The sequence below is a fragment of the Ipomoea nil genome, unplaced genomic scaffold (assembly GCF_001879475.1).
Source record: "Ipomoea nil cultivar Tokyo-kokei standard unplaced genomic scaffold, Asagao_1.1 scaffold2779, whole genome shotgun sequence".
NCBI lineage: Eukaryota > Viridiplantae > Streptophyta > Magnoliopsida > Solanales > Convolvulaceae > Ipomoea > Ipomoea nil.
The window spans coordinates 4,112,185-4,139,670 of record NW_017619207.1 but is presented as its reverse complement, the minus strand read 5'-3'; the positions used below and the strand labels follow the sequence as shown (position 1 = coordinate 4,139,670).

At 36.5% G+C, this 27,486-nt stretch overlaps 1 protein-coding gene across 4 annotated transcripts; it reads right to left on the bottom strand.

Moving 5' to 3' along the window:
* Nucleotides 1-990: 990 nt before the first annotated feature.
* LOC109157363 (LETM1 and EF-hand domain-containing protein 1, mitochondrial-like) lies at nucleotides 991-14,538 on the bottom strand. Of its 4 annotated transcripts, none has more exons than XM_019305262.1 (16): nucleotides 14,385-14,538; nucleotides 12,871-13,566; nucleotides 12,469-12,781; nucleotides 11,025-11,171; nucleotides 10,691-10,779; nucleotides 10,496-10,588; nucleotides 5,678-5,804; nucleotides 4,873-4,937; nucleotides 4,616-4,790; nucleotides 3,908-4,102; nucleotides 3,753-3,800; nucleotides 3,137-3,283; nucleotides 2,925-3,007; nucleotides 2,017-2,132; nucleotides 1,384-1,492; nucleotides 991-1,344 (listed from the first exon to the last, which is right to left on the bottom strand). In XM_019305262.1, exons 2-15 carry the CDS (start codon nucleotides 13,470-13,472, stop codon nucleotides 1,410-1,412), a joined length of 2,283 nt encoding a protein of 760 aa, XP_019160807.1. In that variant the 5' UTR covers nucleotides 13,473-13,566; nucleotides 14,385-14,538; the 3' UTR covers nucleotides 991-1,344; nucleotides 1,384-1,409. The 4 variants fall into 4 exon arrangements, with proteins under 4 accessions (XP_019160807.1, XP_019160808.1, XP_019160810.1 ...); XM_019305263.1 differs by having other exon boundaries at nucleotides 991-1,308; nucleotides 1,403-1,492; XM_019305265.1 differs by having other exon boundaries at nucleotides 991-1,311; nucleotides 1,406-1,492.
* Nucleotides 14,539-27,486: the final 12,948 nt, after the last annotated feature.

The window sequence follows — 27,486 nt, the reverse complement described above, 5'->3', positions numbered from 1 at the left end:
CTGAACCAAATCCGATCTAAAACCGAACTATTTCAAACCGAACTGAAGCAAACGAACTAAAATTTGAAACCGAATGATTTCATTTTTTTCAAAACCGAACCCCAAAAAAAAAATCAAAATGCCCACTCCTAGCAAAGACTAAAGGGATAGGGTATAAAGTGAGGAAGGGAAAAAAGTCTGGAGGCCAAAGTGCGGCAATGCATAAGTATAGGGTGATAGGGCGCAAAGGTGTTGAAAGTGGGCTAGACTGGCTTAAGGGTCCATTTGGCAGACACGGAATGGACAAAAGGCAAAAAAAAAACGACGAAGAGAGAAGGATGGTTTGGTTTCCCATCCGGCCAGCGCAGACCACAGCAAGGCAACACTGGTGGTTGCTGGCCAACTAGGTCGTCTGTCGTCCCGCCGTGGTCCCACCTGAGCCATAATGAGGCTCGATAGGTCATGGCTATATTTGGCTAGCGTCAACAAAGGATGAGACGAAGTGGCTAGGCAGTTGGCACTTGGCAAGTCCTTCGAGCTATGTTTCACAACGTGACATGTAGTTGGTGGCTTGACGAGAAATTTTGACAACTAATAGTGACACGCATATGGCTAGGAATAATTGAGCATCCTACTCCACTGGCTTGTCATGGCATGCTACAACAGATATCTATAGTTAGTCAAATTTTGCAATCAGTCAATTTTTGCAATTAATTTTTTCCATTTGACTTCTCTGTTGGTCAAAAAAATGCACTAAGCAATTACTCAGTTAAGCTTGGCACTTTTCCATTAGGCTTTTTATAATTATTATAACTATAATTATATTTTGAAAAGTTACATTTCTAAAGATATATAGAGGAAATAATAGTGAATATTATAATATGACAATACGACCCACAATTTTAAAATTGAATATTTCAAGAATACCCAATAATGCAATTTTCTTTCTTAAGACTTTTTATTGTTTTCACAAATTTATTGAAATTTGAAAAAGTACTGAAGGATGCTCAATAATGCAATTTTCACTAAGGCCTTTTATTGTTTTCACAAATTTATTGAAATTTGAAAAAGGTAAACATATCGTTCGATATGAGAGAGATGATAGTATAATCAATATACAAACTTGCCAGAAAGGGCGAAGCCAAAGCATCAACAACAAAATGCTAAAATTTGACAATATTTTCTATTGTTTATACAGTATAAACCAAAAACAAAAAATAAAAATAAAAACAGAAAATTAAACTTCTGCTCTATATATTAATTATTAAGCATCCATGAATCACAAAAAGCTGAGGAAGCTCTATTTCCAGTTACCTACTTGAAGCACGTTTGAAAGTTTCCAGCAATAAAGCCTGTATTTCTGCATTTGCCTCTTAGGCTTTTGCTTCTTAAGTTTCCAGCAATAAAGCCTGTATTTCTGCATTTGCCTCTTAGGCTTTTGCTTCTTCACTTGTTTCAGAATCTCCCGTTTTGCTTGCTAATTTGACAATATCTTCCACAAGGATTTTTCCTTCTGTTATCAAATATAAATATTTTTTTAAAAAAAAAACATGCTTTGAAATATACTAGCCCAGAAAATGAAATTGCAATTAATTAATATCAAAAAAAAAAAAATTATTAATATCACTATATGTATTAGATTTGAATTAACGCCACTTTTGGTACCTCAACTACAATTAATTTCACCAAATATAGGGCAAACATTTTCAATCCAACAAAATGAAGTTCAAAATACCCTCACATGTGAAGAATAGATTGTCCAAGAGAGGGCATTTCAAATATTTTGTAGCCTAAATTTGGTCGATTAAACAAAAGTCATTTACTAAATTTGATCAAATTGTTGATTGAGGACTAAAAGTGAATGTAACCAGAGTTGAAAGACTAAAAATGGTATTAGCTCTATTAAATTTGATTTCCTCACAGTTGCTTATGATTATCCAGTGTGGATATAATAAATAAACCATCCACATCAAATTATTAGCCATGGATGGCGTAAAAGCAAAAATATCATAATGACAGGAATTTAAGATGACAAACCTCTATCTTTAGAGAGGTTGGTGATAAGCTCTTGAATACCCTCCTTAGCTAAGGTGTCTTTGAGGTAATTAGCAGCTGAAGCAACTTCCTCAGGAGTAACTTTGCCATCATAATCCCTGCACACAGACCACAACTGCTTATCTGCTATGAACTTCTTCGCATAGAACTATCAAGGATTGACAAGTGAGATGAAAATAGATGACAATGAGGGTTTCAATTTCTAGAAACTTTAGTAGATGCCACACTAAGGCAAGATGCACATTTATTTATCTGATGAATACCTAGAATAGGATGTTTAATCAATACTACTGTCTTCCATTACTTGATATTGTTTTGTAACATCCTCTTTAGCAAATAGGCAGGTGCACTATAAGGTACTTTCTTTCTGTGTTTCTTTTTGTGTGGCAGTTGGACAAGGTAGGTAGAACCACCAAGCATAGGACACATGAAGCCCCAAGAAGAAGCTCAGAACAACCTCATTAGTGTTGCATACCCAATGACCAATGAAACAAAGGCATCCATACATAGATACTATCTTAACACTGACAATTTGAGTTTAAATTGAGGTATGGATGAAGTAAACTCAGCCAATATCTGAGTTTGGATAGATAAGTGTTGGGCGGAGGCTGGTGAATGGCAAAGTCCAGCACTAGGTGGCTAGGGGATTGTAGGGCTGAGGCCTGAAGGGACAAATCTAGCACCCTGCTGGCGGTATAAGGAAAAAGAGTTGCGTCTTCGCTACGGGCTATAGTTTTTGGCGTAGTGGTAAACGCTTGATACTATCAGAGTCAGGTTCGAGTCCCAACAAGAGTAAAAATTGTGCGTTTGATCCTAACAATAAGTCTGCATCCATCAGGTTTAGATACACAGATACCATCAGGTCTTTAGGACACAGGAGCTCTGCATACCTATCAAGCAACCGCCATCGATCACCAATTTTTGCATCCACATCATCAATTTCCTTTTCAAGATTGTGGAGCATAGCATCAACCTGAAAAGTGAAACATTGAGAAGTAACATTAAGAATACAACACAATAATATGCTCACACACTTCAGTATAAATTCATGACTTGGCCATGCAAGTCATTCAGAAACCAATACATTTTTTAGTAGCCTTACCCGGTTAATGAGTGCTGCTGAAACTTTATCATTTACAGTTGTCTCTGTAGTGTCATCAATATCCTCCCTAGCTGCTCTGTAGGCCTTCTTGGTTTCTTCCTCACCATCAGTTCCCTCTTTGTTCACAACACTATTGTACAAATCTATCTGCAAAAGGAACACTGTTAAAATCTAGAGAATCACAAAGTGCTACCTTTTGTTTATCAAATTGTACATTGACAGAGAATGTATAAAGATAGATATCTTGATGAAATTAAAAGATAGTCTTGAGTCTCAGTAAGTCAAGAGTTCTATCAGATATGTAAACCACCAAAAGATTTCAGTAACAAGACAAACTAAAACTTGGAACTAAATAAACCTGTTTTTTAGCCCCAAATTCCAACCCAACATTCACAACCTTACTGTTAACATGTGCATTAATTGATAACATAGGAAATCAGAAGGCTCAAAGATGAATATTCTTCCTTAGGAAACACCAAATTAGCAATCATAAAATTTAATAAGAAAATTTGTGGTACAAAATCCAAAACAAATGCATAATAAAATATCTAATACACCAGTAATTTTAATAAATAACTTAAAATAAATAAACTCAACAGATAAAAGATGAAGCTACCTCTTTCTTGACAAGTCTCAAGAATTCTTCCCGCTCCTGGCTCACCGACTAAAAAATCAGCAGGAAAACAAGTCAAGATCTTAATCAGATGTTATTAGTCAGTAAATGACAATAATTATCAGTAAATGACAATAATTATCAAGCCAGGTACTCACAGATGCTGAAGCTAAAACAGCCAATGCGCGACTGATCTCACAAAGCTGCTCTTGTTTATCTAAGCTTTTGGCATTCTCCAGTTCTTCTGCTTCTCTAGCTGTTGGAATTGTCATTTCTTCTAAAGCAACATCCTTCTGCTTAGCTGCAGACTCCTTCAACCTAGCCTGCTCCTCTTCCTCTTTCTCTTCCTCTTCCTGCAGATTAGAATGTCAGAAATAGAAGTTAAGCAACATAGTTTAAAGATAAAATTGTATCAAAAGATAGGATTAGAACTTAGAAGTGTAATTTATTATAGCTGCTAAGTATTTTATGACAAATATAACATTGCAAAATCAAAGACTAAAAAATGATATTTAGGATTGAAAGGAGGTCAGTTGACTTTAAGCATTGAAGCAATTGGCAATTCTACAAGTAAGATCAACCTTGATCTATTGAGTGAAACAGAGCAACCGCATAAAATACTGTGATGTTAACTCTCTACTCTATAATCTCTTCCGGTGCTAAACCAACATCTCAAAGTTCCAGCTAAATCTAGATTTTTTTTTCATTTCAAGCATGAAAAAAAAAAAAAAAAGAAGTTAAAGACAGTATTAATTCTAACCAATTCACTGCTGATTTGAAACAACCTTTCACACCTTGATTTGTATTCTACATTCCACCTTTTACTAAAATGGTTATCCAGCACAAAAAGGAAAATAACATTTGACCTTGATCAATTCTTCTTGCATTCCTAGGAACTCCAGCTTCCTTCTCCTTTCAGAAACAGAATCTTCAGATGGCAAGGATGTGATTCCAACAGTATCCACTACTTCATCTGGGAGCGATGAGAGTGTTGCTTGAACAGCTTCCTCAGGTTTCACTTTACCAGAGACTGAAAAGGCTCTGGAGAGAGTAGAGAAGTCAACAAGAAGCTTAATCAATACTAAAAATTCCCAGTCAGAAAAACAGGGAGACAGTAAATTACCTAGAAAGTATTAGCAAAGAAGATGGAACTGAACGGTTGAGAGATAATTCCAGCCAATCACGCAACTGCACAAGAATTGTTGTTTAAGTGCCGACACAATGCCACTAATATTTTGTTTGATTGTTTAGAAATATATTGAATATATGTTGTACAAATAACAGAAACATTTTTCAAGAGCAATGCCAGCACCTTGGGAATGTCATCGAAGATGCAAAAGGAACTAAGAATTCCATCCTCCCTTACCTCCCTATTGATTGAACTAAAGGCAATATATCCCTTACATTCATCCTTTCACTCTCCCCACTTTGCTACAGCTCTTTTATCTTTGTGCCAATGGGCATTTCAATGCATTCCAAGTTTCCTACCTCATTTTAAAGGGGGAAAAAAAAAAAGAAATCTGATCTAAACACAGCAATAACTCCAAATGGAAGCATTCAAAGCACAAAGCACACCAGGGACCCAAAATATTATTACTTTTAATTTGACATTTTATAGTTGAAACCCTATCAACTATCATGAGGTACAGAATCTCTGTCCCCTTATTAACACTACAGAATTTCTACTACTTGTTTTCACTGCATACAGTTCAGAAGCTTTTTCTTTTAACAAAATTTCAGACATAGCTATAAATAGAGAATCAATAACTTAATTATGTCCAAACTACAAATCCACTAGCTCTTGACTATAATAAGTGTGTATTCTTCACAGCTTAAAGTTTCCTAGTTTCATCCTTTCTCATTTGCTTGACCTGTTAGAGATAATAGTTACTGACAGATAGAAAAATGACAAACATACAAAACTACACCTGCTGTCGCATTTCATCCACTGAAAGTAGTCCAAGTAAACCCCGCTCTCGACATGCTTGGCGAAGTTCCTCCTCAGAGAGCGACTCCACACCCTCTAATTGTATCAATTTATCATCATTTTTTATCCTGCCCAAAGAGCATAAGTAATATTTTATGCTTATCTCATCTAAACAGTTCACAATTATTTTTTACTTTTATTTTTTAGAAGTATTACTTTTAGTACTTTGTCATACATTTTTAGCAGAGAAGTAAATTTAAATATTTTAAAATTCAAACATAAATAAAAAGGACCACTTTCCCGTTATAAGCTAAAAGAAAACAATATGGCAATATCAACCATCATAACTGTTACAGTAAAGATGCAGGAAGTGGGACAAGAAAGATGAAATGATTGTATTGAATGCGAAAAAGAACAAGGCTGTCACTATGACACCCTCCAACAAGAGTTTCGGGCTCTTACCTAGCAATAATAGCTAATGTTTTCTAACCAATATGTGATGTCTTCACTCTAGGGAAAGCTCCTTATTTATAATCTAATACAATGAATAGATAAGTAAATAGCATAATTTAGGTGATTTGTCTTCCCCTAATTTTCTGCTCTAATCCCATGAATTATGCTGCAAATCTGATTGTGTGCTACAATAAGTAAATAGTTTGATTGATTGATTACTTTCCATTTTCATTTGCATCTTGACTTATTGCCTTATTATCATTGCCACCCGCCAATGAAGCAGCCTTGTCTCCAAGGCTAGAGTGGGAAAACCGCCTCATATTGTCCGGTGTCGACCTGGTCAGTTACACCAGGCTCGTCGCCTATTTCGTCCTCGTCAACCTGGTCAGTTACACCAGGCTCGTTGCCTATCTCGTCCTCATCATCCTCTACTGCAATTATAGTTCACAAGGATTTATTCGGGCATACATGAAGTGGACTGTGCAACTGCTGACAACGAAAACAAAGTCCTTTGGCGCGCATGTCCATATACTTTTTGTTGGAATAATGGCGTGCTGGAGCCCGAGACATCATCGTGCCGAAATTGCGCACTGAAGACTGCGTAGCAGGAAACCCAAGTTGTGTTTGGGAGGAGAAGGAAGATGTTTGATTGCTACCAGAGAATTGAGACTAGGTTGGAATGGGTTTGAGCTGTGAATAATTTGAAAAGGATTGGTTTGGCAATTCTTCTCAGTCCCATTAGACCAAGTAAACCCATTATGTGAAGGAATTATCTGGAGCGCTGTATTTCCTTCTTGCAGATTGCGTCCAGGGAGCCAGAAGGTGGAGAGAAATTCAATTTCCCATTCTGCAACACGAGCCACACGCATCGCCATTCGGAGGTCCGTCACATCATTCGGTTGGAGCCGCACCCGAATTGCAAGTTTCAAGCCATTGAGAAAAAGTCCTAATTGAACGTAAAATTGTAAGGAGCGAATCCAATAATTTGAGCAATTCGAGCTCGAAATGCAGCGATAAATTCATCCATCGAGCTCGTTTGGCGAAGTGTGGCGAGCTGTTCGAATGGTGGCCCATGCAATTCTTCACCAAATTCTTCCTAAAGGTCATTTGTGAATTGAGCCCATGTGAGAGTGGGTTGCTATTGTTGTAGCCACCGGAGCAAATGTAGAGCCACCCCCTCCATACTGAGGAAAGCTGTTGGGACCTTCAAATCTTCTTGGGTGTGATGAATGGCAAAGTACTGCTCCACTCTAGTCAACCACCCAATCGGGTCTGTCATCTGTGCCTTCAAAGGTAGGGAGTTCTGTTTTTCCAATGGGCAGCAAGGTGTTGTCCGGATGAACATGTACTGCAGGCGAGGTTGAATTCGGCGTTGGGATGGCAGTTGTTGAAGCACTGGCATTGCAATGCCCTCTGCCTTGGAAAGAGAGGGCAAGTAGATCAGACATCCTAGCCATGGAAGCTTCCATGGCTGCAAACCGATCATTCATTGTGCCCAATTCAGTACGTATCTCCTCCTGGTTCTTCTCTAACATCTCCACACAAGAATCCATTCATGTGTTTGTCATTCCGGGGCAGGTCAGACCAATTTGTTAGAGTAAAGAAGGAAGTGGGACAAGAAAGATGAAATGCTTGTATTGAATGCGAAAAAGAACAAGGTTGTCACTAAGACACCCTCCAACAAGAGCTTCATGCTCTTACCCGGCTATAATAACTAACGTTTTCTAACCAATATGTGATGCCTAGGGGAGGCTCCTTATTTATAATCTAATACAATGAATAAATAAGTAAATAGCATAATTTAGGTGATCTGTCTTCCCCTAATTTTCTGCTCTAATCTCATGAATTATGTTGCAAATCTGATTGTGTGCTACAATAAGTAAATAGCTTAATTGATTGATTACTTTCCATTTTCATTTGCATCTTGACTTATTGCCTTATCAATAACAATCTACAAACATACTATCTTATAACTATCACAAGAACCACTAACAACTACTTGTGGCTTAACTGTGTTGCTTTGTTACTACACTCAACTAAGGGTCCGTTTGGAAAGCAGGAAAATGACTACACTCAACTAAGGGTCCGTGAACTGGTCACTGGTTTCCGATCGCGGAAACCAGATTTACCAGAGATCTGGTTTCCGCATCGGAAACCAGAGCCTTTGGTTTCATGCGAAAATCAGCGATGATGAGGTCTCCGGTGAAGCTTTTCTGGTGATGAATTTTTTGGTGGAGCCTGTTCTCATGTTGATGGAGGTTGGAGCTTGCAGATGGAGTCGTGGAGATTGCATGCCTTGGAGCGTCTGATGAAGATGGAAAATGACTTCCCCCAAAAAAAAGGGGAAGTCATTTTCCGGAAAAGTTGAGGGATTTTCCATTGACTTTGAGTTGTTTTCCTTTGACTTCCATTTTCCTTGCCTAGCCAAACACCAGAAACCCGGAAAATGATTTCTAGAAATCATTTTCCGGGTTTCCAAACACACCCTAAGTGTCTAAGCCTTAATCTCAATTTAGTTTGACATTGGCTATATAGATTTTATTTCTCTATCTGATTTTATTAAGTGTTAAATCTTTCGTGACCTTAGTCCTTAGGAGCTATCATAACTTTCTTAATGTGTTCAATCCAAGCAAGTTTTAGTGCAACAGTCTTTTGTCTCTCCTATTTATATCATAATCATACCAGACTCTCAAACCAGTGCAACCATAGGATTGGACATATCAAACTATTATATCATTTTCTCTTAATTTGTCTCTTGCTTCAAATAAAGTCCTTTCTGTTATTTCCGTCATATATCTATCTTAGCCATCCCATACTACTTGTAGCCACATTACAAACATTCTAGTTTCCCAATCCGCCACTCAGTATGATCAAACATTCTAGTTTTCCAATCCGCCACTCAGTATGATCAAACATTCTAGTTTTCCAATCCGCCACTCAGTATGATTACATATAGTGATCTTAATGACCATTAGATAGAAGTTTCCTTTGCCTTCACTGGAATTCTATGATGACTACTCAGTTTCATCCAACCAGCATTTTCAGTATTCACATCATCATCTAACTTCCATTTCTACTGATGGTAAAAGCAGAACTAAGGGCCTTAAGCATATTGGGTTAAATATGCTTCAGATGAAGATTATAGAACGTATGTAGTGAAGTGTCTATCTATTAAACTGAATCAATAAACCTGTTGTACAGAGAAGCATATATATACAATCTAATAGTAAGACTCAGCCACTCATTTGAATTTCAAAATGAGTAGCTGAGACAATCCACTAACAATCCTCTAACAAAGATGTTGGTGATTACTCAAACAGGGAAGTCCAAGTCTGACACCTTTGGGACAGCAGCTCCAACAATGAGATATTTGTAAACGGGGAAAGGTATGCCAATCCTACCACAACCTTGATTTCAATCAGGATTTAATATGGAACTTGTCAAAAGAATGAGAGGACATAGAAATTGGTTAATTTAGGGATTAAATGATGATTAATAGAATTTTGATGATGGGAGAAATGAGAAGCAATAAAACAGGGGCAAAGCAGGACAGAAAAATTAAATTCAAGAGTACAGGGACAAGATAGAACATGTGTACATGCTCATTGATGGTGAATTATGATTTCTTTAATTGAAAAACCTTTTACGCAAGCGAATTTTGGGTATATGGAATATGGAGATTTATAGTTCTTTGTTGTTGATTGTTGGGAAATTAATAGGTGCTAAAGCTCATGGTGAGTAGGTTATGGTGTAAGTACTCTCCTCATGCTCAAGTTGCACGCCTTTCTGGTCTTTAAATAAATACATACTTATAGTGAAGATATTAATGGGAGGGAGGGTTACATCAAACAATACAAGAAATCCCTAAGACAAAATGTGAGGAAAAATTATGAGGGGAAACCAAAAGAAATATCTTGGAGAACAGGGGCTGCAATAGAGACCCATAACTTCTCAACAGAAAATGTCAAGCAATTCAAAGTCCAAATACAATATCTATAATATACGAGAAATGAACTGCTGCACACCAAGTTATTGGCATAGAAGAAAGATTAACATTTTATTGGATAACTAAGAAACAATATTATCCTAGCCTCTTGCAGGCTTGAGCCAACTTTAATTTTCTTTTGGGAAACTTGGATCATTCAATTCAAAAATTATGTCTACATATGATGTAAAATATTGCCCAATGTAGAAGAGCCTTATTATTTCAAATCTATCAGGTAACATTAATTACTGGTAGGCATGCAGAAGTGACATTCACTTAGAGAACTACAGCTTTTAGCATACCTCCTCTACAACCTTAGAATATGCTAAATGCTAAATATGAAAGTAAGAGGTTATTGGATATGAGCATAAATTGACTTACTTCTGGAGTTTCTGTCGAAGCATGTGACGCAAGTATGCATCTGTACCATATGGACTGATACCCATATATTTGCACATATTCACCAAGCGGGGTCTGTAGGCCATTAGAAAAGTGCATTCGTTATGTCACGCCATGAGTAAGCAGAAATTTCTACTGCAAAGCAGGTAAACTTTAAACTTTAGCACAAGGAACAACCTGCTAATGTTATCTAAAGTGAGTTCATCATTGAACAACTTGGCAAAGCCTAAAATCTCTTCATTGGAAACTTGAGCACCCCTCCTGACCTAGTTAATCATTGAAGGAATAATGTTCTCAATGGTTAAGAAAAAAAGAGAAAAAATGAGAAATGATAAGAGTGCAAAGAACAAATTGTAATATCTGTATAGAGTGATAGTGTCCATGAACTAGACAAAGTAATAAACCAGACTCAATAAGTCAATATTGAAGGTTCCATGCTCATACTAACTATAACATTGGAAAAATTTTAAAACAATTATAATGCATATACTTGAAAAGAAAAGAAAGTTACTTTATTCATAAACTCATCAAGATCTTCTGCTGTTTTCTTTATTTCTCCACTTCGAGAGTTTTGAACTTCTTTTGCCATTTCTTTTACTGTGTCTTGCAGAAACTTTGCATATTCTATCCTTGCATTCAACCTCCTTTTCAGGGCCTCCTAAAATTTTACAGTTTCCACAATATCAGGTAGTGGACATACTGAACATAAAAGACTTAGTACAAGGTAAATTTGTGCACCAAAATATAATGATGAAAAGAATGTTGTTCTGTCAGAACAAATAAGAAGTGGTATTAAGATTTATCATATGACCAATCCATACACCTATCATACAGATCAGTTACGTCCTAGCTTAAGAATGGTCAACGTCAGTTTCTGAAATTTCTGAAATGGGAGGCTAAATTCCTATTATACCTGCAGCAGAAAATAGAAGTTGACTGTTGTACAACATTCAGTTAACAAGGATGAAAATATGAACCCTCAAACTTTGGCAGCATAAAAGGTTAAAGCAATAAATTGACACAAAGATCCATAAATTAAACAAGCTTGCGAGTGGTTTCTGAAATGATTGAGGTGGCAATTTCTTTTGCTTGTTTTGGGATGTTCTGCTGGGCTTTCAATGTTCTTGGTTGGGCTGCTTCTATGGCTGAGATTTTTCAGATTGTTATGATGGGAAGGAAAAGAGAGTTCTGTTATTGATTATCTGGCTGGTAATCTTAAGGTTCTTTTATCTTTGTATTTAGCGTCCAGTACCTATTTGGGCAGGTGATATGCATATTTCCAGTAACTGCTGAGCTTCCTTCTCTTAATGGACTTGTTGGGTGGACTTGGCTCGTTGCAAGAGCTGAAGATAGCTTGGTGTGCCATGGTCATTCCTTTAGATAGCACTTTATACATGTATAAGTGTTTTTGCCTTTTTAGTTTATTACGGAGTACTTGTTTTTGGTTTTCTTTTGGATCTATGCTATTTCTGTAGTGAAGTCAATAAGTCATTGAGAGTCTCAATGACTCACATTCTAGGTATACTGCTTTTGGTTTATTTTTCATTATTGTACATTAGCACACTCACATACTTGTAAGGAGGATGTTTGTTCCCACCTCCAACACATGTACCGAGGGGTTTGGAGTAGTCTCCTTGGCTTAATCTCCTTGTACCGTTCCATTTTGTTTTAAGTAGGGTGTGCCTGGCAATTAATCTCCTTGTACTGTCCCCCCCTTCCCCTCCCCCCCTCCCCCCCCCCCCCCCCCCCCCCCGATTAGAGGTTGGTTGTTCCAGGGTAAAAAAATAAAAAAGTAATACGGAGTAATAGTAAGCAAGCTTATCAGTGGATATTAATCTACTGAATGGAAGGAGAGGAAAGAGAAGAAGATTGAGAAAGAGAAAATTTTTCAAACCTACAAAACAATGTGGTAGAAAAAGTTGAAGATCAATTGATAGAATTCTAGCAGTTTCTACCTGTTCTTTCATCTTATCCTGAAATGTTGATGGCAACATGTTCGGAAACAGTTTAAGGAATACCGGCAGCAAAAACTCCATGAATGGAACAATGATGAAAACTGCAAAAGGAACTAGCCTGAAAATATCAGCTGTTGTCCGTGTTAGTTGCTGTCTTTCCCTCCTGGAGAGGCTCTTCCCACCAGCAAGTTTTAACAATAGCCTTGAGCTTATCCTAATATCAGCCCAAAGTAGTTTTGTACCCAACCAATAGTGTTGCATCGTAGACTTAAATTCATCTTTCCAATGTCGCATCTTCTTTGCCCAGTCCTCCCTAGATACAGAAATGAAAAGATTGAACCAAATCAGAGATACGATGGCCAAAATACCTGTCATACTTGGGGGAAAAGCTGTAACTTCAACCTGCTCATTGAAGCAATAGCCCTTAAAGCAGGACCAATCCCAAGAAGCATAGCCCATATTCTCCTCAATACAGGTTTAACAACCTTATGGGACTCTTGCACTTGTTTGGCTTTTGCTTTCGCCTTAACTGAGCTCAAACCTTCTACTGCCTGGTCACATTCCTCTGGTGAAGGTTCCTTCTTTTTTTTAATAGCAGCTCCCTCTTCTTTTTTATCATTCCCACTACCAAAGTCAGGCTGACCTGCAGCAGCAGTCGAGGAATAGTGCTGATTGTCCAACACCAACCTTATCGGCAAAGGTGAAACAAACCATGCCCTAACAGTCCTCGAACCCAAGGATGGAAATTCCCAAGAATTGTACCTTGTGAATCCTCTTTCCCAAGTAGTTGGTGATACAACTTTAGTGTGATAAAGTGAACATTCTTCCTTTCTATCATCTATATTCGGTAATTGATGAATAGTAGACCGGCTCCAATCAGAAGAGTTATGAGTTTTAGAGGATTCTCGGTTTTCATAACCTGAAAAACTCCGAACCAAAGAAGAATTTTGGTTGAGGGAATGAAAAAGGCTCTTTTTCCTTCGCAATATTGCCCTTGATGCCATCAGAAAAAAATCCTGTCTCCTTTATACACAGTTAATGTAACATAATCCACCAACCCCCTGTGAGAAGCCAGTCTGTACAAAAGCCAAAATCACACTGCATGGAGGAAAAAAAAATAATCGATTAAAAAAATGATGACATCATAAGCATCTTGGTACAGCTGAAGTTCATGTCTCCTGCAATCTAAGGCTGGCTTCCACACACCCAAAAATAAAATTTTCTATTTATTTGGTATATACTATGATTTGTACCTTCTAACACTCAACTACAAATATTGGTTGGTTCCATCTTAGATTAGGTTCATATTTTATCTGTCTTAAAATTCCTACTACTGTAAATTGTAACTATGCAATCACTGAGGCAGTACTATTGACATTACATCCCTACTGTCTTTGGGTTATCTTCTAAGCAAGCGTATTATTTGAATTGAAGGGATTTAAAATCAACATAACAAATATCCACTGCACCGCAATGACGAATTTCTCTGAGCAAAGTGGCTTTGGAATGTATAGTTCAAGAAACAGAGTTCAGCAAAACTACAAAAGAATAGGTTTAAGCAACAACCAATTGGTATTCAATCAAATACGTGATATTCTGATAGCGATTGTCCCACCTACGAAGAAAATAAATAAAATTCTCGTTGCACAATTGTAATTTACACGCACGGACAACTAAAATAAAGCATCACACACATGTCCAATATACTCAGTCCACGCCAAAACCACAAGTAGGAAACTTTAAACAAACAGATAAATACAACTATGATTTTCAAAAAAAAAAAAAAAGATAAATACAACTATGAATCCTGAACTCGTTTTTGTTCAGATTTTACAGAGAAACAGAAAAGAACTAGCAGAGAAAGAAAATCGAATCACGGAGAATAAGCGAAGAAATAGAGACTGAAAACTGCTAACCAGAAGAATGATTGAAAATCAATGATGACTGAAAAAGATGAAGATGCAGCTGGCTGGCGATGACAATGGTGATTTCCCGTTTCCTGGAGAAGTGTGGAAGAGTCTTCGCAGCAATAGGCAATAGCGAGACGAGAGCTGGGATGGAGACAACAGTCAGTCAGACGCATGAGAAAAATGGATCCAAGAAGATACCGGTGTTCTTCTGTTTTGGTCGTATTGGATTGGGCTTTATGTATCACCTGGGCCGATATGTAGCCCATGCATGGTTATAGGTCCAAAGAAGATAGAAATGCAAAATGGGCAAATGATCATTGTTTGCTATCATGATTGTGTGGACCATATTTTATTTACTACGGAGTATAAAATAATATACATTCAGTACAAAAATAATGTACATTGTATTTAGGGGTGTACATTTAGTATATTAAAAATGTACTTTTTGTTATGGTCCACATAACATTTTGTAGACCATGGTCCACACAATAATTTGCCCATTGCTTGACGGTCGTTATATCGTAGACCTTTGTGCACGTGCACCGTGGTCAAAATGGTGTCGTTTCTTTAAGTAAAGAAACGGTGCGCCATTAGTTTTAACGGAGCACGCATTTTTTTGTATGTTAATTACCAACTGACATTATAGTATACCTAAACCGACACTGCCTCACGTATTATTTTTATATTATCAAATAAAACTGCAATTATATCAAAATGATACTGGAGTTGTGGTGAAATGAAACTGCAGTGTATATAAAATGAAACTGAATAACATTTCACATATTTGAGTGCATACAATGAAGCTGTAATTATATCAAAATGATCATGTAGTTGTGTTTTAATAAAACTATAGTGTATATAAAATAAAATTAAATAACATTTTCACATATTTGAGTCAATAAATATCGAATGAAACTGTAGTTATATCAAAATGAAACTGTAGTTGTGTTGAACTGAAACTGCAGTGTATACAAAATGAAACTGAATAACAAAGTTACTTTTTGCGGAAGGGTGCGGAACGGTGGAAAACGGATGTCGTTTCTTTTCATTAAACAAAACGTCGTTTTGATGCGCAGTGCATAATCGATTATGCACCGTGGTGCACGATATAATTTGCCATTGTTTGAGATGGTAAATTAAATCATACACCTTAGTGCATAATCAATTATGCACCGAGCTTCAAAACGACATCGTTTTGTTTAATGAAAAGAAACGGCACCCGTTTCGTACCGTTCTGCAAAAGTAACTCTGTTATTCAGTTTTATTTTGTATACACTGCAGTTTCAGTTTAATACAACTACAGTTTTATTTCGATATAACTACAGTTTCATTCGACATTTATACACTCAAATATGTGAGAATGTTATTTAATTTTATTTTATATACACTATAGTTTTATTAAAACACAAATACATGATCATTTCGATATAGCTACAGTTCCATTGCAGAATATATACTCAAATATGTGAAATGTTATTCAGTTTCATTTTATATACACTGCAGTTTTATTTCACCACAATTACAGTATCATTTTGATATAATTGCAGTTTCATTTGATAATATATAAAATAATACGTGAGGCAGTGTCAGTTTAGATACATTGTAATGTTAGTTTAGATACATTGTAGTTTCAGTTGGTAATTAACATGCCAAAAAAATGCGTGTTGTGTTAACAGTAACGGCGCGCCATTTCTTTACTTAAAGAAATGGTGCCGTTTTGAGCGCGGTACACGTGCATCATGGTCCACGATATAACGACCAGTTTGAGATTAAATGGGCAAATTATTGGTCAATCGTTATATCGTGGACCGCGGTGCACACATGCACCGCGGTCAAAACGGCGTCGTTTCTTTAAATAAAGAAACGGCGCGCCGTTACTGTTAACGAAGCGCGCATTTTTTGGTGTGTTAATTACTAACTAAAACTACAGTGTATCTGAACTGACATTACAGTTTATCTAAACCGACACTCCCTCACGTATTATTTTATATATTATCAAATGAAACTGCAGTTATATCAAAATGATACTGTAGTTGTGGTGAAATGAAACTTCACTGTATATAAAATGAAACTGAATAACATTTCACATTTTTTTAGTGTATATTGTGCAATGAAGCTATAGTTATATCGAAATGATCATGTAGTTGTGTTTTTATGAAACTATAGTGTATATAAATAAAGTTAAATAACATTTTCACATATTTGAGTATATAAATGTCGAATGAAACTGTAGTTATATCGCAATGAACTGTAGTTGTGTTGAACTGAAACTGCAGTGTATACAAAATGAAATTAAATAACAGAGTTACTTTTTGTGGAACGGTGTGAAACAGGTGCTGTTTCTTATCATTAAAAAAAATGACGTCGTTTTGAAGCTCGATGCATAGTCGATTATACACCACGGTACAGGATATAATTTGCCATTATTTGTCCACACAATGCTATGTGAATCATAACAAAAGTACACTTTTAATATACTAACGGGGTGTTTGGTTGGAAGGAAGGAATTAGGGGGGAAATGAATTGTAATTTGGTGGGAAAAGAATAAGGTGGGAATAAAGTAGGAATTCAAATTACGTTGTTTGGGAAAGAGAAATAGAATTATTGGAATTGAGAAGGAAATAAGTGGTATAAAGACTAAAATACCCTTACGTAATAATAATAGTAATAACAACCAAGGGTAGTAATGTCATTTCATATGTTTTTCCTTTCTCAAATTCATTGAATTGCAATTCATGGGGGGTACTCCATGAATTGCAATTCAACAAAAGGAGGGAATTGCAATTCCCTCAAACCAAACAATGTAATTAAGGCATCCACTGAATTGCAATTCAACTACAGCTAAAATACAGTGAACCAAACGCCTTGTAAAAGTATATTATTTGTGTATTGAATATATATTATACAAAATAATGTACTTTTAGACTTTTAGTACTCAAATAATGTACTTTTCCTTAATACAATGTACATTTTCAATATACTAAAAGTACATTATTTATGTACTGAATGTACATTATTTGATAGTATGGTCCACACAATAATGATTGGACTGAAGGTAATTCTGGTCAACGCTTACGCTAGACCATGGTCCAAGGTACACAATAATGTACTGTGTAGACCATAACAAAAAGTACATTTTTAATATACTAAAAGTACATTGTTCGTGTAATGAATGTACATTATACAAAATAATGTACTTTCAGTACTCAAATAATGTACTTTCCTTGAATATAATGTACATTTTTAATATAATAAAAGTACATTATTTGTGTAATGAATGTACATTATTTGATAGTATAGTCAACACAATTGTATTGACCATGATCCACACAATAATGATTGCCACAGAGCAGGGTGGACCATTATCTAATAAGACACCATTTAGTACAATTAAGGATAATGAGTGTAGGCTTTTAAAGGGGTAGGCGAGTAGGTGAATTATAATTATCATACTTAAATATCACGAATTCGATTCTTGTCAACACTCTCTTAGTTGAGGTGATTTGCAGGCTACATGATAAGTTCATATTCTCTTTGGAGCACCAAAGAGAAGCTAAGAAGATTGCCACAATACTTCTAAAATTCGTATTTTCAATGACATTGATCATTTAGTCAAACCAAGTCAAAACTATAACAAAAAAGCATGAATTGCAATTTTTGCTCAATCTGGCCACTATTCAGTATTTTAATCATATCTCAGTGTAAAAATGTCTAAATTGGATGTTTTTTTACTGCATTAGAAAGTCAACTTGAAAGGCTACAACTTTCATGAAGATCATCAAGTCAAATTTTAAAGTTTCGTCGGTGAAAATATGCGGTCGAACACCTCCCGCACGCCTAAGGCAATGATCAACCCAATGTTATGCAAAGTGCCGTCGAATTTTGTTGTTATAAAAGGGGATTGGCAGTTACTCTTTAACTATATTTTTGATACTTTTACTCGCCAACTTCTCTCTAGTTTCTATCCACTTAGAATAAGTTTAGATTAGGCTAGATTAGATTTCAATTTAATTGTAACTTCAATTCAAGTTTGTATCTTCAATCTAAATTTGATCAAAGCTAAGTTTTCATTATTTACCTCTCAATCACTTCAATTGTAGTTGTGTTTTTAATATATACAACTTTATTGTGCTTTTATTTCTCAATTTACATCTAAATTCTCCATAGAAATTTGGATATAAATGCTTGTGTGAGTTCAATTGCATACAGGGATGATGTATTGAAGTAGTTAGGGTTATTGTTGTGCTAGTTCTTTGATTGAAATCTGTATGATTTTCAAATTATACTTGAGAGTAAATAACAGCCAAGGTCTCTCGAGTTTGATGGTTTCACCACCTATAATCCCTAACTTCCGTAATTACCATTTGTGGTCCTCCGAGTTGTGAAATCTGGCCTGCTGCTATCCTTCCGTTAGTTTCTTCCCTCTAAGCCGTTAAAATGGGGGTAAAAATGTCATTTGCCATATATAATTCATTTTTACTCTTTTGCATCATAGTTGAAAAGTCATCTCCGATTGCAGGTGTACTGTTCGTCTGTTGGTGTCGCCGCTGGAATCCGCTGCAATTCCATGGACCGGTGCCATTCCGCCGGCGACGACCTTCCTTCCCGGCGAGCCATCAGAATGGCGGTAACAGAAGACCAACAACACTATACATCCGCTGCAATTCAGTGAAGCCAAGTAGGATATGTAACAGGGACAGGCAAAATATACGCACCATCAACTGAAGAACCACCTTGCTTTGAGCCATCACCTTGCAAGTTGGAAGAGCTCTTAAGATTACCTTGCAACATAAATCGCAAATTTTCAGAATACAAAGAGAAAAAGAAGCGCAACAACCAGATGCTCGAAGAAGTTTAGGTGAATAAGTGACAAACCAAAGAACCTGAAAAATAAAGATATGATTAAGTTGCAAAAGAGACACACAACAAGTTAAGTAATACAGAGTAATATTCCAACAAAAGAAGGGAGATGAGACAATACTATATTCTGAAATTCCCTTACCTCTCGATTCTTTAGAAAACTTATTTGCATCATCAGCATCCCTGAAACCATCCACAAAACAAAGCCTGAAAATGGGCACTCTTATCCACCAACTCAGCAATCATATTTTATACCGTAAATAATGAAAGTATCCAAAATTCTCATCAATTTGAAGAACCATTGCCCATTGAATCAACTATAGACTTCAAGAAAATACAAAAACAAAAGAAAAGAAAAAGTCTTTTTCATATCCTAGTTTTAAAATAGTATTTTTTTTCCACATTTTTTTTTCTTTTTGTGTCATCATAGCAGAATTTTCATGATAACCTAATTGATGAATACTAAAATTTTCTTTAAATTCAAGAGCTACGGAATCAACAAGAACATAGAAAAATAAATAAATAAACTTCTCTAAAGACAAAAGAAAAATTATTCTTTAGTTCAGAGAATGTTTCTAATTTAAATGTTGTAAAAAGAAAACAAAGAAAAGAAAAAGAATTTACTCTTTTCAGATTTCTTGGTAACTTAATAGATACAGTAAAAATAAAAATAAAAGAAATTACTTAAAGTAAAATAAATAGAAACCATTTCTTGAGTTTCTTACTTCATTTAATGGGAAAAGGGCATAGAGATTTGTTTGAGGATAAAAGCACGAGAGCGAGCCTCTTCGGCCTTGATAGAGAGACCTTGAGTCTCGTAGAGCTTCGACAAGTTCAGAAGTGCAGCTGACAATTGGCCCAATTTGGAATCCGTTTCGAGCTTCGACACCACGGTTTCCAGTAAAGAAATGGCCATCTCGACTTGGTCGTCGTGTACGAGGTCCTCTATCGCTTCCATGCAATTGGCGATATCGGCGGTGGCGGGGGGCGAGCTGGTGTTCTCCACGTCGGATGCTTCTCTCGAATTATTCAATCGTCAAGGAATTTAGACATGGTGTATTCCGCACTCAAATATGGAAAATGACATTTCTACCATCATTTTTGACGGCTTAGACAGAAGAAACTAACCGGAGGATGGAAGCAGGTCAGATTTCACAACTCGGAGGACCAGGGATGGTAATTACGGAAGTTATGGACTATAGGTAGGGAAACCACCAAACTCGAGGGACCTTAAGTGGTATTTACTCTTATACTTGAGAATTCTTGGAGGTGTTTTTGTCATGAAAATAGGACATCACTATGGCCTTGTTTGGTAAATAGCATATCCATCAAAATTTTGATGAATCCACTATTTTCAGTGTTTTGACACGAAGTCAAAAGGCCGAAAATTTTGTTTGGTAACTCAATTGTTTAGAGAAAACCTCTTTAAGCACCATTTGAAATTGACGTTTTGGGGAATGATTTAACCTTCCCAAAACACCATCCACTAAAAAAAAAAAAAGCTATGTATAAAAAAAAAAGAGACATGAGGCTCATTTAATAAAGGAGCTTCACGCTCATTTCTCTTGCGGTCTTGCCCGCCCATCCAATGTGGGATGGGCAAGCGGTGAAAGTGAAGGGGTGTTGAGCTCCCTTATTAAGGGAGCTCAACACCCCTTCACTCTTCCACTTTCAACGTGGGATCAAAAATAATCCCACATCTTTTTGTGTTTTATTATTATTATTATTATTATTATTATTATTATTATTATTATTATTATTATTATTATTATTATTATTATTATTATTATTAGGCAGAAGGGTCTAATATGCTCATCTATTACTTCGAAATGCTCAATTCCAATTGTTATATCGTGCACCAGGGCGCACAATGCATTGTGCGCCCTAAGAATCTCCTTTTTCGTATTTACATAATTATATAGTAGAATACACATAAACTCCTAACATAATACACATAATCTAGCATAAACATAATACACATAAACTCTTAACATAATACACATGAACTCTTAACATAAGACACATAAACTCTTAACATAATACACACATAAACTCTTAACATAATACACATAAACTCTTAGAGCACATAATGCATTGTGCGCCCTGGTGCATGATATAATTTGTCGTTCAATTCCCCCATCATCTCAAACATATTGTAATTGGACACACTTACCTCCTAAAATTGTTCGATTAGCTTTTTTACAGGTTACCTCTGGTTTGCGATGACTTGGCCCAGTTAGGATTAGGTGGCATTGATTACATGGCATTAAAATAACAAAAATAACAAAAACAATTTGCATCATATCGTCAGACTCGGAGGAAGCGGACAACGAGATTCCGGTTGCGCATCCCATTACCGACTACGATATCATCATCAACACTCTCCCGGCGGGGACCATCAGCGATCTGCATGAGATCGCGAAGCGGATGGTGGCTGTAGGCTACGGGAAGGAGTGCTCCCATGCGTACATCACTAGCCGGCGAGAGTTCCTAGAGGAGAGCCTCGCGCGACTAGGGATACTGAAGCTGAGCATCGATGAGGTGCAGAAAATGCAATGGACGAAGTTGGAAGACGAGATCGAGAGGTGGATGAAGGCCATCAATGTCGCTCTTCGGATCCTCTTCCCCAGCGAGCGCAGAAGCCGAGCGCCAGAAAGACTGTTCAAGGTACTCGATGTTTACAAAATCCGAAGAGATTTCATGCCAGAATTTGAATTGTTATTCTCCGATCAGTACTGTGTGTTATTGAGAAACGAGGTCGGGACGATCTGGAAGCAGTTGTGTGAAGCAATCAAAGAAGCTAATAAGAATTGGGAGAACAACTTGACCGTCGGCGGGATCAAGCCGTGGATAGTTCATATTCTGTGCGTCATCGATGCCTGTCACCAGAATTCTATCGTGCATAGGGACTTGAAGCCTTCAAATTTGTTGATTTCTGACGATGAGATTCTCAAATTACACAAATTAAACTTTGCTGCAATGGATTCTTAGCATTAGCTTGTTTCCGATTTCAGTCTTTTTGTTCATATACATACCAATTTGAACTGTACCCAGTGACGGGTTGGTTTGTTTTTGTCCATCACCGTCTTCCCTGAAAATATGCCATTGTTCGCGACTGTTGCAATTCTGGAGGCTCTAACTCTCAAGGATTTGGTGCGCAATAGTTCCTCTACTTGCTCCACCAGAACTAACTCGGCGGCAACATTACTACCGGAGAGCGTGGAGATCCCTCCGTCTCCGGCGAGCTTCGTGGCGCCGACCAACGATGACTCTGACACAGATTTAGAAACTAAATTCCACCTCAGCACACACTTTTATTTTAATAAAATTACATGTCACTAATGTGGATGGGCAACCTAGAGCTAACCTGCGAAAAAAACTTATCGAACAATTTTAGGATATAAGTGTGTCTAATTACATTAATATTATGTTTTAGTTGGTGGGGTGAATTGAACACTTCGAGGTAGTAGATGGGCCTATTTGACACTTCTTCTTCTTCTGCCTATAACCACACTACTCACAATTCCAAGCTTACTTTGAAAAATAGAGGTTTGAAGAAGACTTGTATGCTATGTGTTTGATGAAATGCTTCAATTAGGATTGAGTTGCCATGAGAATGGAATTCATTACTAATTAGTTGTCCAATGTCATGAGAATGGCATTGGCACTTTTGTTGTATCTTCATTTATCCTTGTTATGCCCATTTCTTCTACATATTGCTTGTTAGAGTAAATTTCATTTTTGGTCGTTTAACTATTGGAGTGTTGTTAATTGCAGTCCATGAGTTTCAAAATTGTCAATTTAATACCGTAACTATTCAATTTTTCTCAATTTCAATCCCTCTGGCCAAATTACCAGCGAGAAGTAGCCAGAAAATTTTAAAGGCTAAAATGATGAGGGAAAATTTGTCTCTTTTACTTCCGTTCTTCTCTTCCTTCTCATCCACCTTCAGCCATCAAATGTGTGTGTGTTTGATCATAAGACAAGGCGAAAAAACAACCAAAAAAGTTTCATTTTAGTATGTAAAGGAATCGAAAGGAAGTAGAAAATGGCATGGTCTGAGCCGGAAGCGTTGTGCAAGAGCCACCCAGAGTACAAGCAGCCCGCAAGTGTTTGTTCATGTTACCTCGCCAAGATTTTCGGCACCGTTATGGATTCTTCAACCGTGTCTATCTCCTCGTCTCTAGCCGCCGCACCTTACAACTACTCCTTTACCTCATCTTCTTGTTCTTCTGGTTGCGTTTCCCCTCGCGGCCACCGCCGGATAACCTCCAACGTGGCTTGTCGGTTCTCGTTTATTACCATTGGCGGAGGTGACGACAGGTTGAAGAAGAGTAAATCAATCGCTTTCGCTGCGAGACGGCCGGCGCGAGTTCTCGCCGACGGGAAGAAGAAAGAAGTAACAAAAAATGGCAGTGATAATATGCATCACTAAAATAGACAAAAACCAAACCAACGAAAGGACAATCGTTGCGCAAAAAAAAAACATTGCGCCCAAAAAAAATCAGAAACCAATGTGTGCACTTACATGAAACTAAATGTGCATTTTCGCCAAAAAAAAAAAAAAAAAAAAAAAAAAACTAAAATGTGCACTACGTTGTGTGCAACTATGCACCACTGGTAAAATAAATTGGTCAAACTGCAAGAACCCAATGTGTGCTCTTATAAGAAACTAAATGTGCACTTTGGATACGTGGGCTTTCGAAAACCACTACGAGTGAACCTCAGGTTCAAAACTGAGCATTTCACAAGGAAATAATGAAATGTGCATTTCACTATAAAGTCATGAGGAACTAAAGAAGACACATGTGCAAAAAAACAAGTAACAAATAAAATTTCATTAAACCAAAAACACGTAGTGTGCAACTCAGAAGGAACATTTGTGCATAAAACTAGGAATTAACAAAATGTGTATTTGATGTAGAAGATATGTGCCACCAATGAAGACCATTGTTTAACCTTCGTAAAAAAACTAAAATGTGCACTCCAAAACTACGTTGTGTGCAACTATGCACCACAAGTAACCAAAAAAAAAAAAAAAAAAAAAACTAGTAAAACTACAAGAAAACACATATGACCACACAACCATACATTCGCCGTGACCTGAACTGGAAGAGCACCACCACGAGACGACTCCCCGTATTCACGGGTCACAGGATCCTGCCCACCAAAAGGAGAAGTTGCTCTATTGACAAAGCACATTGCTGACACATCACCAACCCCACCTTACAAATTAACCACACTAAAGACAAATGTATTGGCCGGGGAGGATGTGTGGTTATCTATTATTGCAAAACAAATTTTTGGAACTCCTACATCTATTGTGGTATGTGGCAGTATAACATGAATTTAGTGCAGGTGGAAACATGTTAGACGAGACTCGTTCAAGAATGACGCCGTAATCAATCGAAATTCAAGTTTTCACAGCTAATTGAGGATTGGCAAAATTTAGACAACAAAAAACGATAAATCAAACATCATCAACGATTTCTTTTCCGATGATACACCCACTACAACCGAAAGGGAACAAACTAACTATTAAAAAGACAACAAATAAGATAATAGAACTATGTAGGATTTGATTCTTATTAAAGTTTCAATAAGATACGTAAGCAACTTAATCTTGGTAAAATTAAGTTCAAGCCCAAAATTATTTTTATTTTATTTTTAGTTTAACATTAATGTTTAAATATTTGATATAACTATGTTTAAAAAATTATAGATGAAAAAAATTAATTGTTGAATGCTTACATTTGGACAATTTCAAAACCAAAAATAAATAAATAAATTCACGATTTGAACCGGCAGTTCAAGAACCGGAACCGGAAGCGAAACCTTTATATAAGGTTCTGGTTCAAGTTCGTCCGATTCCAGAACCGGAACCGTAGTCATGGCTACCAAGGACCATACTTTCGACACTGATAGCTTCCACCACATGGTGGTCGTTGCCCGTCTCATAGTGATTTATTTCACTGTTTCCTTATGTAATGCTCAGTTCTGAACATGAGGATCACTCGTAGTGGTTTTCGAAAGTCCACGTGTCCAAAGTGCACATTTTGTTTCCTATAAGTGCACACGTGGGCTTTTTTCAGTTTTACTAATTTCTTTTACCTGTGGTGCATAGTTACACACAACGTAGTTTTGGGGTGCACATTTTAGTTTTTTGTCGAAGGTCAAACATTGTTCTTACTTGATGGCACATATCGTCTACTTGGAATGCACATTTTGTTAATTCCTAGTCTTATGCACATATGTTCCTCCTGAGTTGCACACTACGTGTTCTTGTTTTGATGGATTTATTTGTTATTAATATTATCACATTCGTCACTGGTTCAATGGCATCATTGAACTAATAGAAACTCATATGTACATTAGATCGCATGCATACATTCATGCAACACATTAATGCACACTTTTAAACTGTTAATGCACGATTAACAAACATGTCAGATTACTCAAATTTACTTGTCAGTGCATACGGTAGCCATGTTAACACGTCCTCCCCTCCCTTTCCCTGTCCCACATGGTATATATACCATTGGGGGGATGGTTTTGCAGTTGGCTATTAGATACAACTTACATGTGTTGGCGGTTTTGGACTTCTTAACATGGTTGCACTCTATTATTAATTGGAAATTCACTTCTTCTTTTTTGTGTGTGACTTTGCGGTCTCGAATGTGTGTAAAACCATATGAATAGGTAATTAGTGCGCATGCATGCATATTAGTGTACAAGTGTGTGCAACTACACAACATTGGCTTAGCAAAGGCGTTTCCCATACGCAGGCGTTTTCCTATGTCAGCCTAGTGTTCTCTTTTTCTTTTATAAAAAAAAAATTCCGGTGGAAGTGTGGTGTTTCAGACCGCTACAACTTTCACATACATATATAAATAAGTAAATATATATATATATATATATATATATATATATATATATATATATATATATATATATATATATATATATAGGGTTGAGTTCAAATGAGGACAACAATATATAGAGGACTGTGAGGACAAATAATGGGCACACAACAAATTACTATCAGACACACAATTTAATACATAATGACACACAAGAATACATGTAAACATTAGGTTTCGAACCCAGGCTCTATTAATTAACAAATGTATGCATGCGACATACAAACTGTGGCACACGACTACATTCGACCATGCACACGACATACAGACTAATAGCACACACGCACTACATCTGTCCTCACAGTCCTCTATAATATACTTGTCCTCATTTAAACGCAAGTCTATATATATATATATATATATATATATATATATATATATATATATATATATATATATATATATATATATATATATATATATATATATATATATATATATATATATTATTTATTTATATATGTCAGGTGAAAATAAAATTAAAAAAAAAAACATAAAGCATGTTTTGGACAACTAAAGACTTGGAGATCCATTTCAAATAAGAGAAGATTCAATTATAGATCATACACTTTGGAAGATGCCAAGTTGGTCAATTTCTTAACTTTGCATTTGGTGCATTTGGCTGCCATTTAAATACCAACAAAGAATCAAGGCCCAACTAGAGTTTGAAGATCAATTTGTTGAAGGAATGTGCCGGACTGGATGTGCTGAATTAAAATAATAAATTGGCCTTAAAATAAGTGGCAAAATCCTTTAGAGTGGTCTAATTTAGTGGCTTAAGCTTGGGAGAAGGCAAAAGAAACTAAACTCAAATCACATGGGAGAATTAAGTCTCATTTACTTCAAAAATTCAATAGTAGTAACTTTTGAATTTAATTATGTTTCTGTTACAAGCTTAGGAGTAAAGTCATATTCTTTGGACGTGTATAGCCTTTTTTTAAGGGTTAATGAACTCATTGTTGAATAGATTTTTGAAGTTGAATTCAGTTGGATATGTGTTTGGCACTTCCATATCATTTCTAGTATTCTGGGAGGAATTTCAGACTTATCAAGGATATTACCCTCATTGTGGCGTCCCAATTGTCCTTATCACCCTACAACCTGGTGTGGCGGCTTCCCTATTCATCCATACACGTCCTCCATCCATTTCCCAAACCCCAGTGAATCAAAAGAAAGAACAAAGTGAATGGTTTGAGGAGGCTATCGACGCATGGTCGCGCCAATTAACCAAAATTCACCAAAAATAACACCTACACTTCAAGAAATCAGTTGGATAAAAATATGGAAAAACGAAGCGTGACTTGTGCTATGGAGTTCTAGGCCTGAAT

Excerpts from the sequence above, each read along its gene's own strand:
- LOC109157363 (XM_019305261.1), bottom strand. The coding sequence starts at position 13,472 with ATGGCATCAAGGGCAATATTGCGAAGGAAAAAGAGCCTTTTTCATTCC. Across the intron at positions 12,782-12,870 it reads GCTATTGCTTCAATGAGCAG|GGAGGACTGGGCAAAGAAGA; the intron begins GTTGAAGTTACA and ends TTCTGTATCTAG. Across the intron at positions 4,938-5,677 it reads TGGATGAAATGCGACAGCAG|TTGCGTGATTGGCTGGAATT; the intron begins GTGTAGTTTTGT and ends ATTCTTGTGCAG.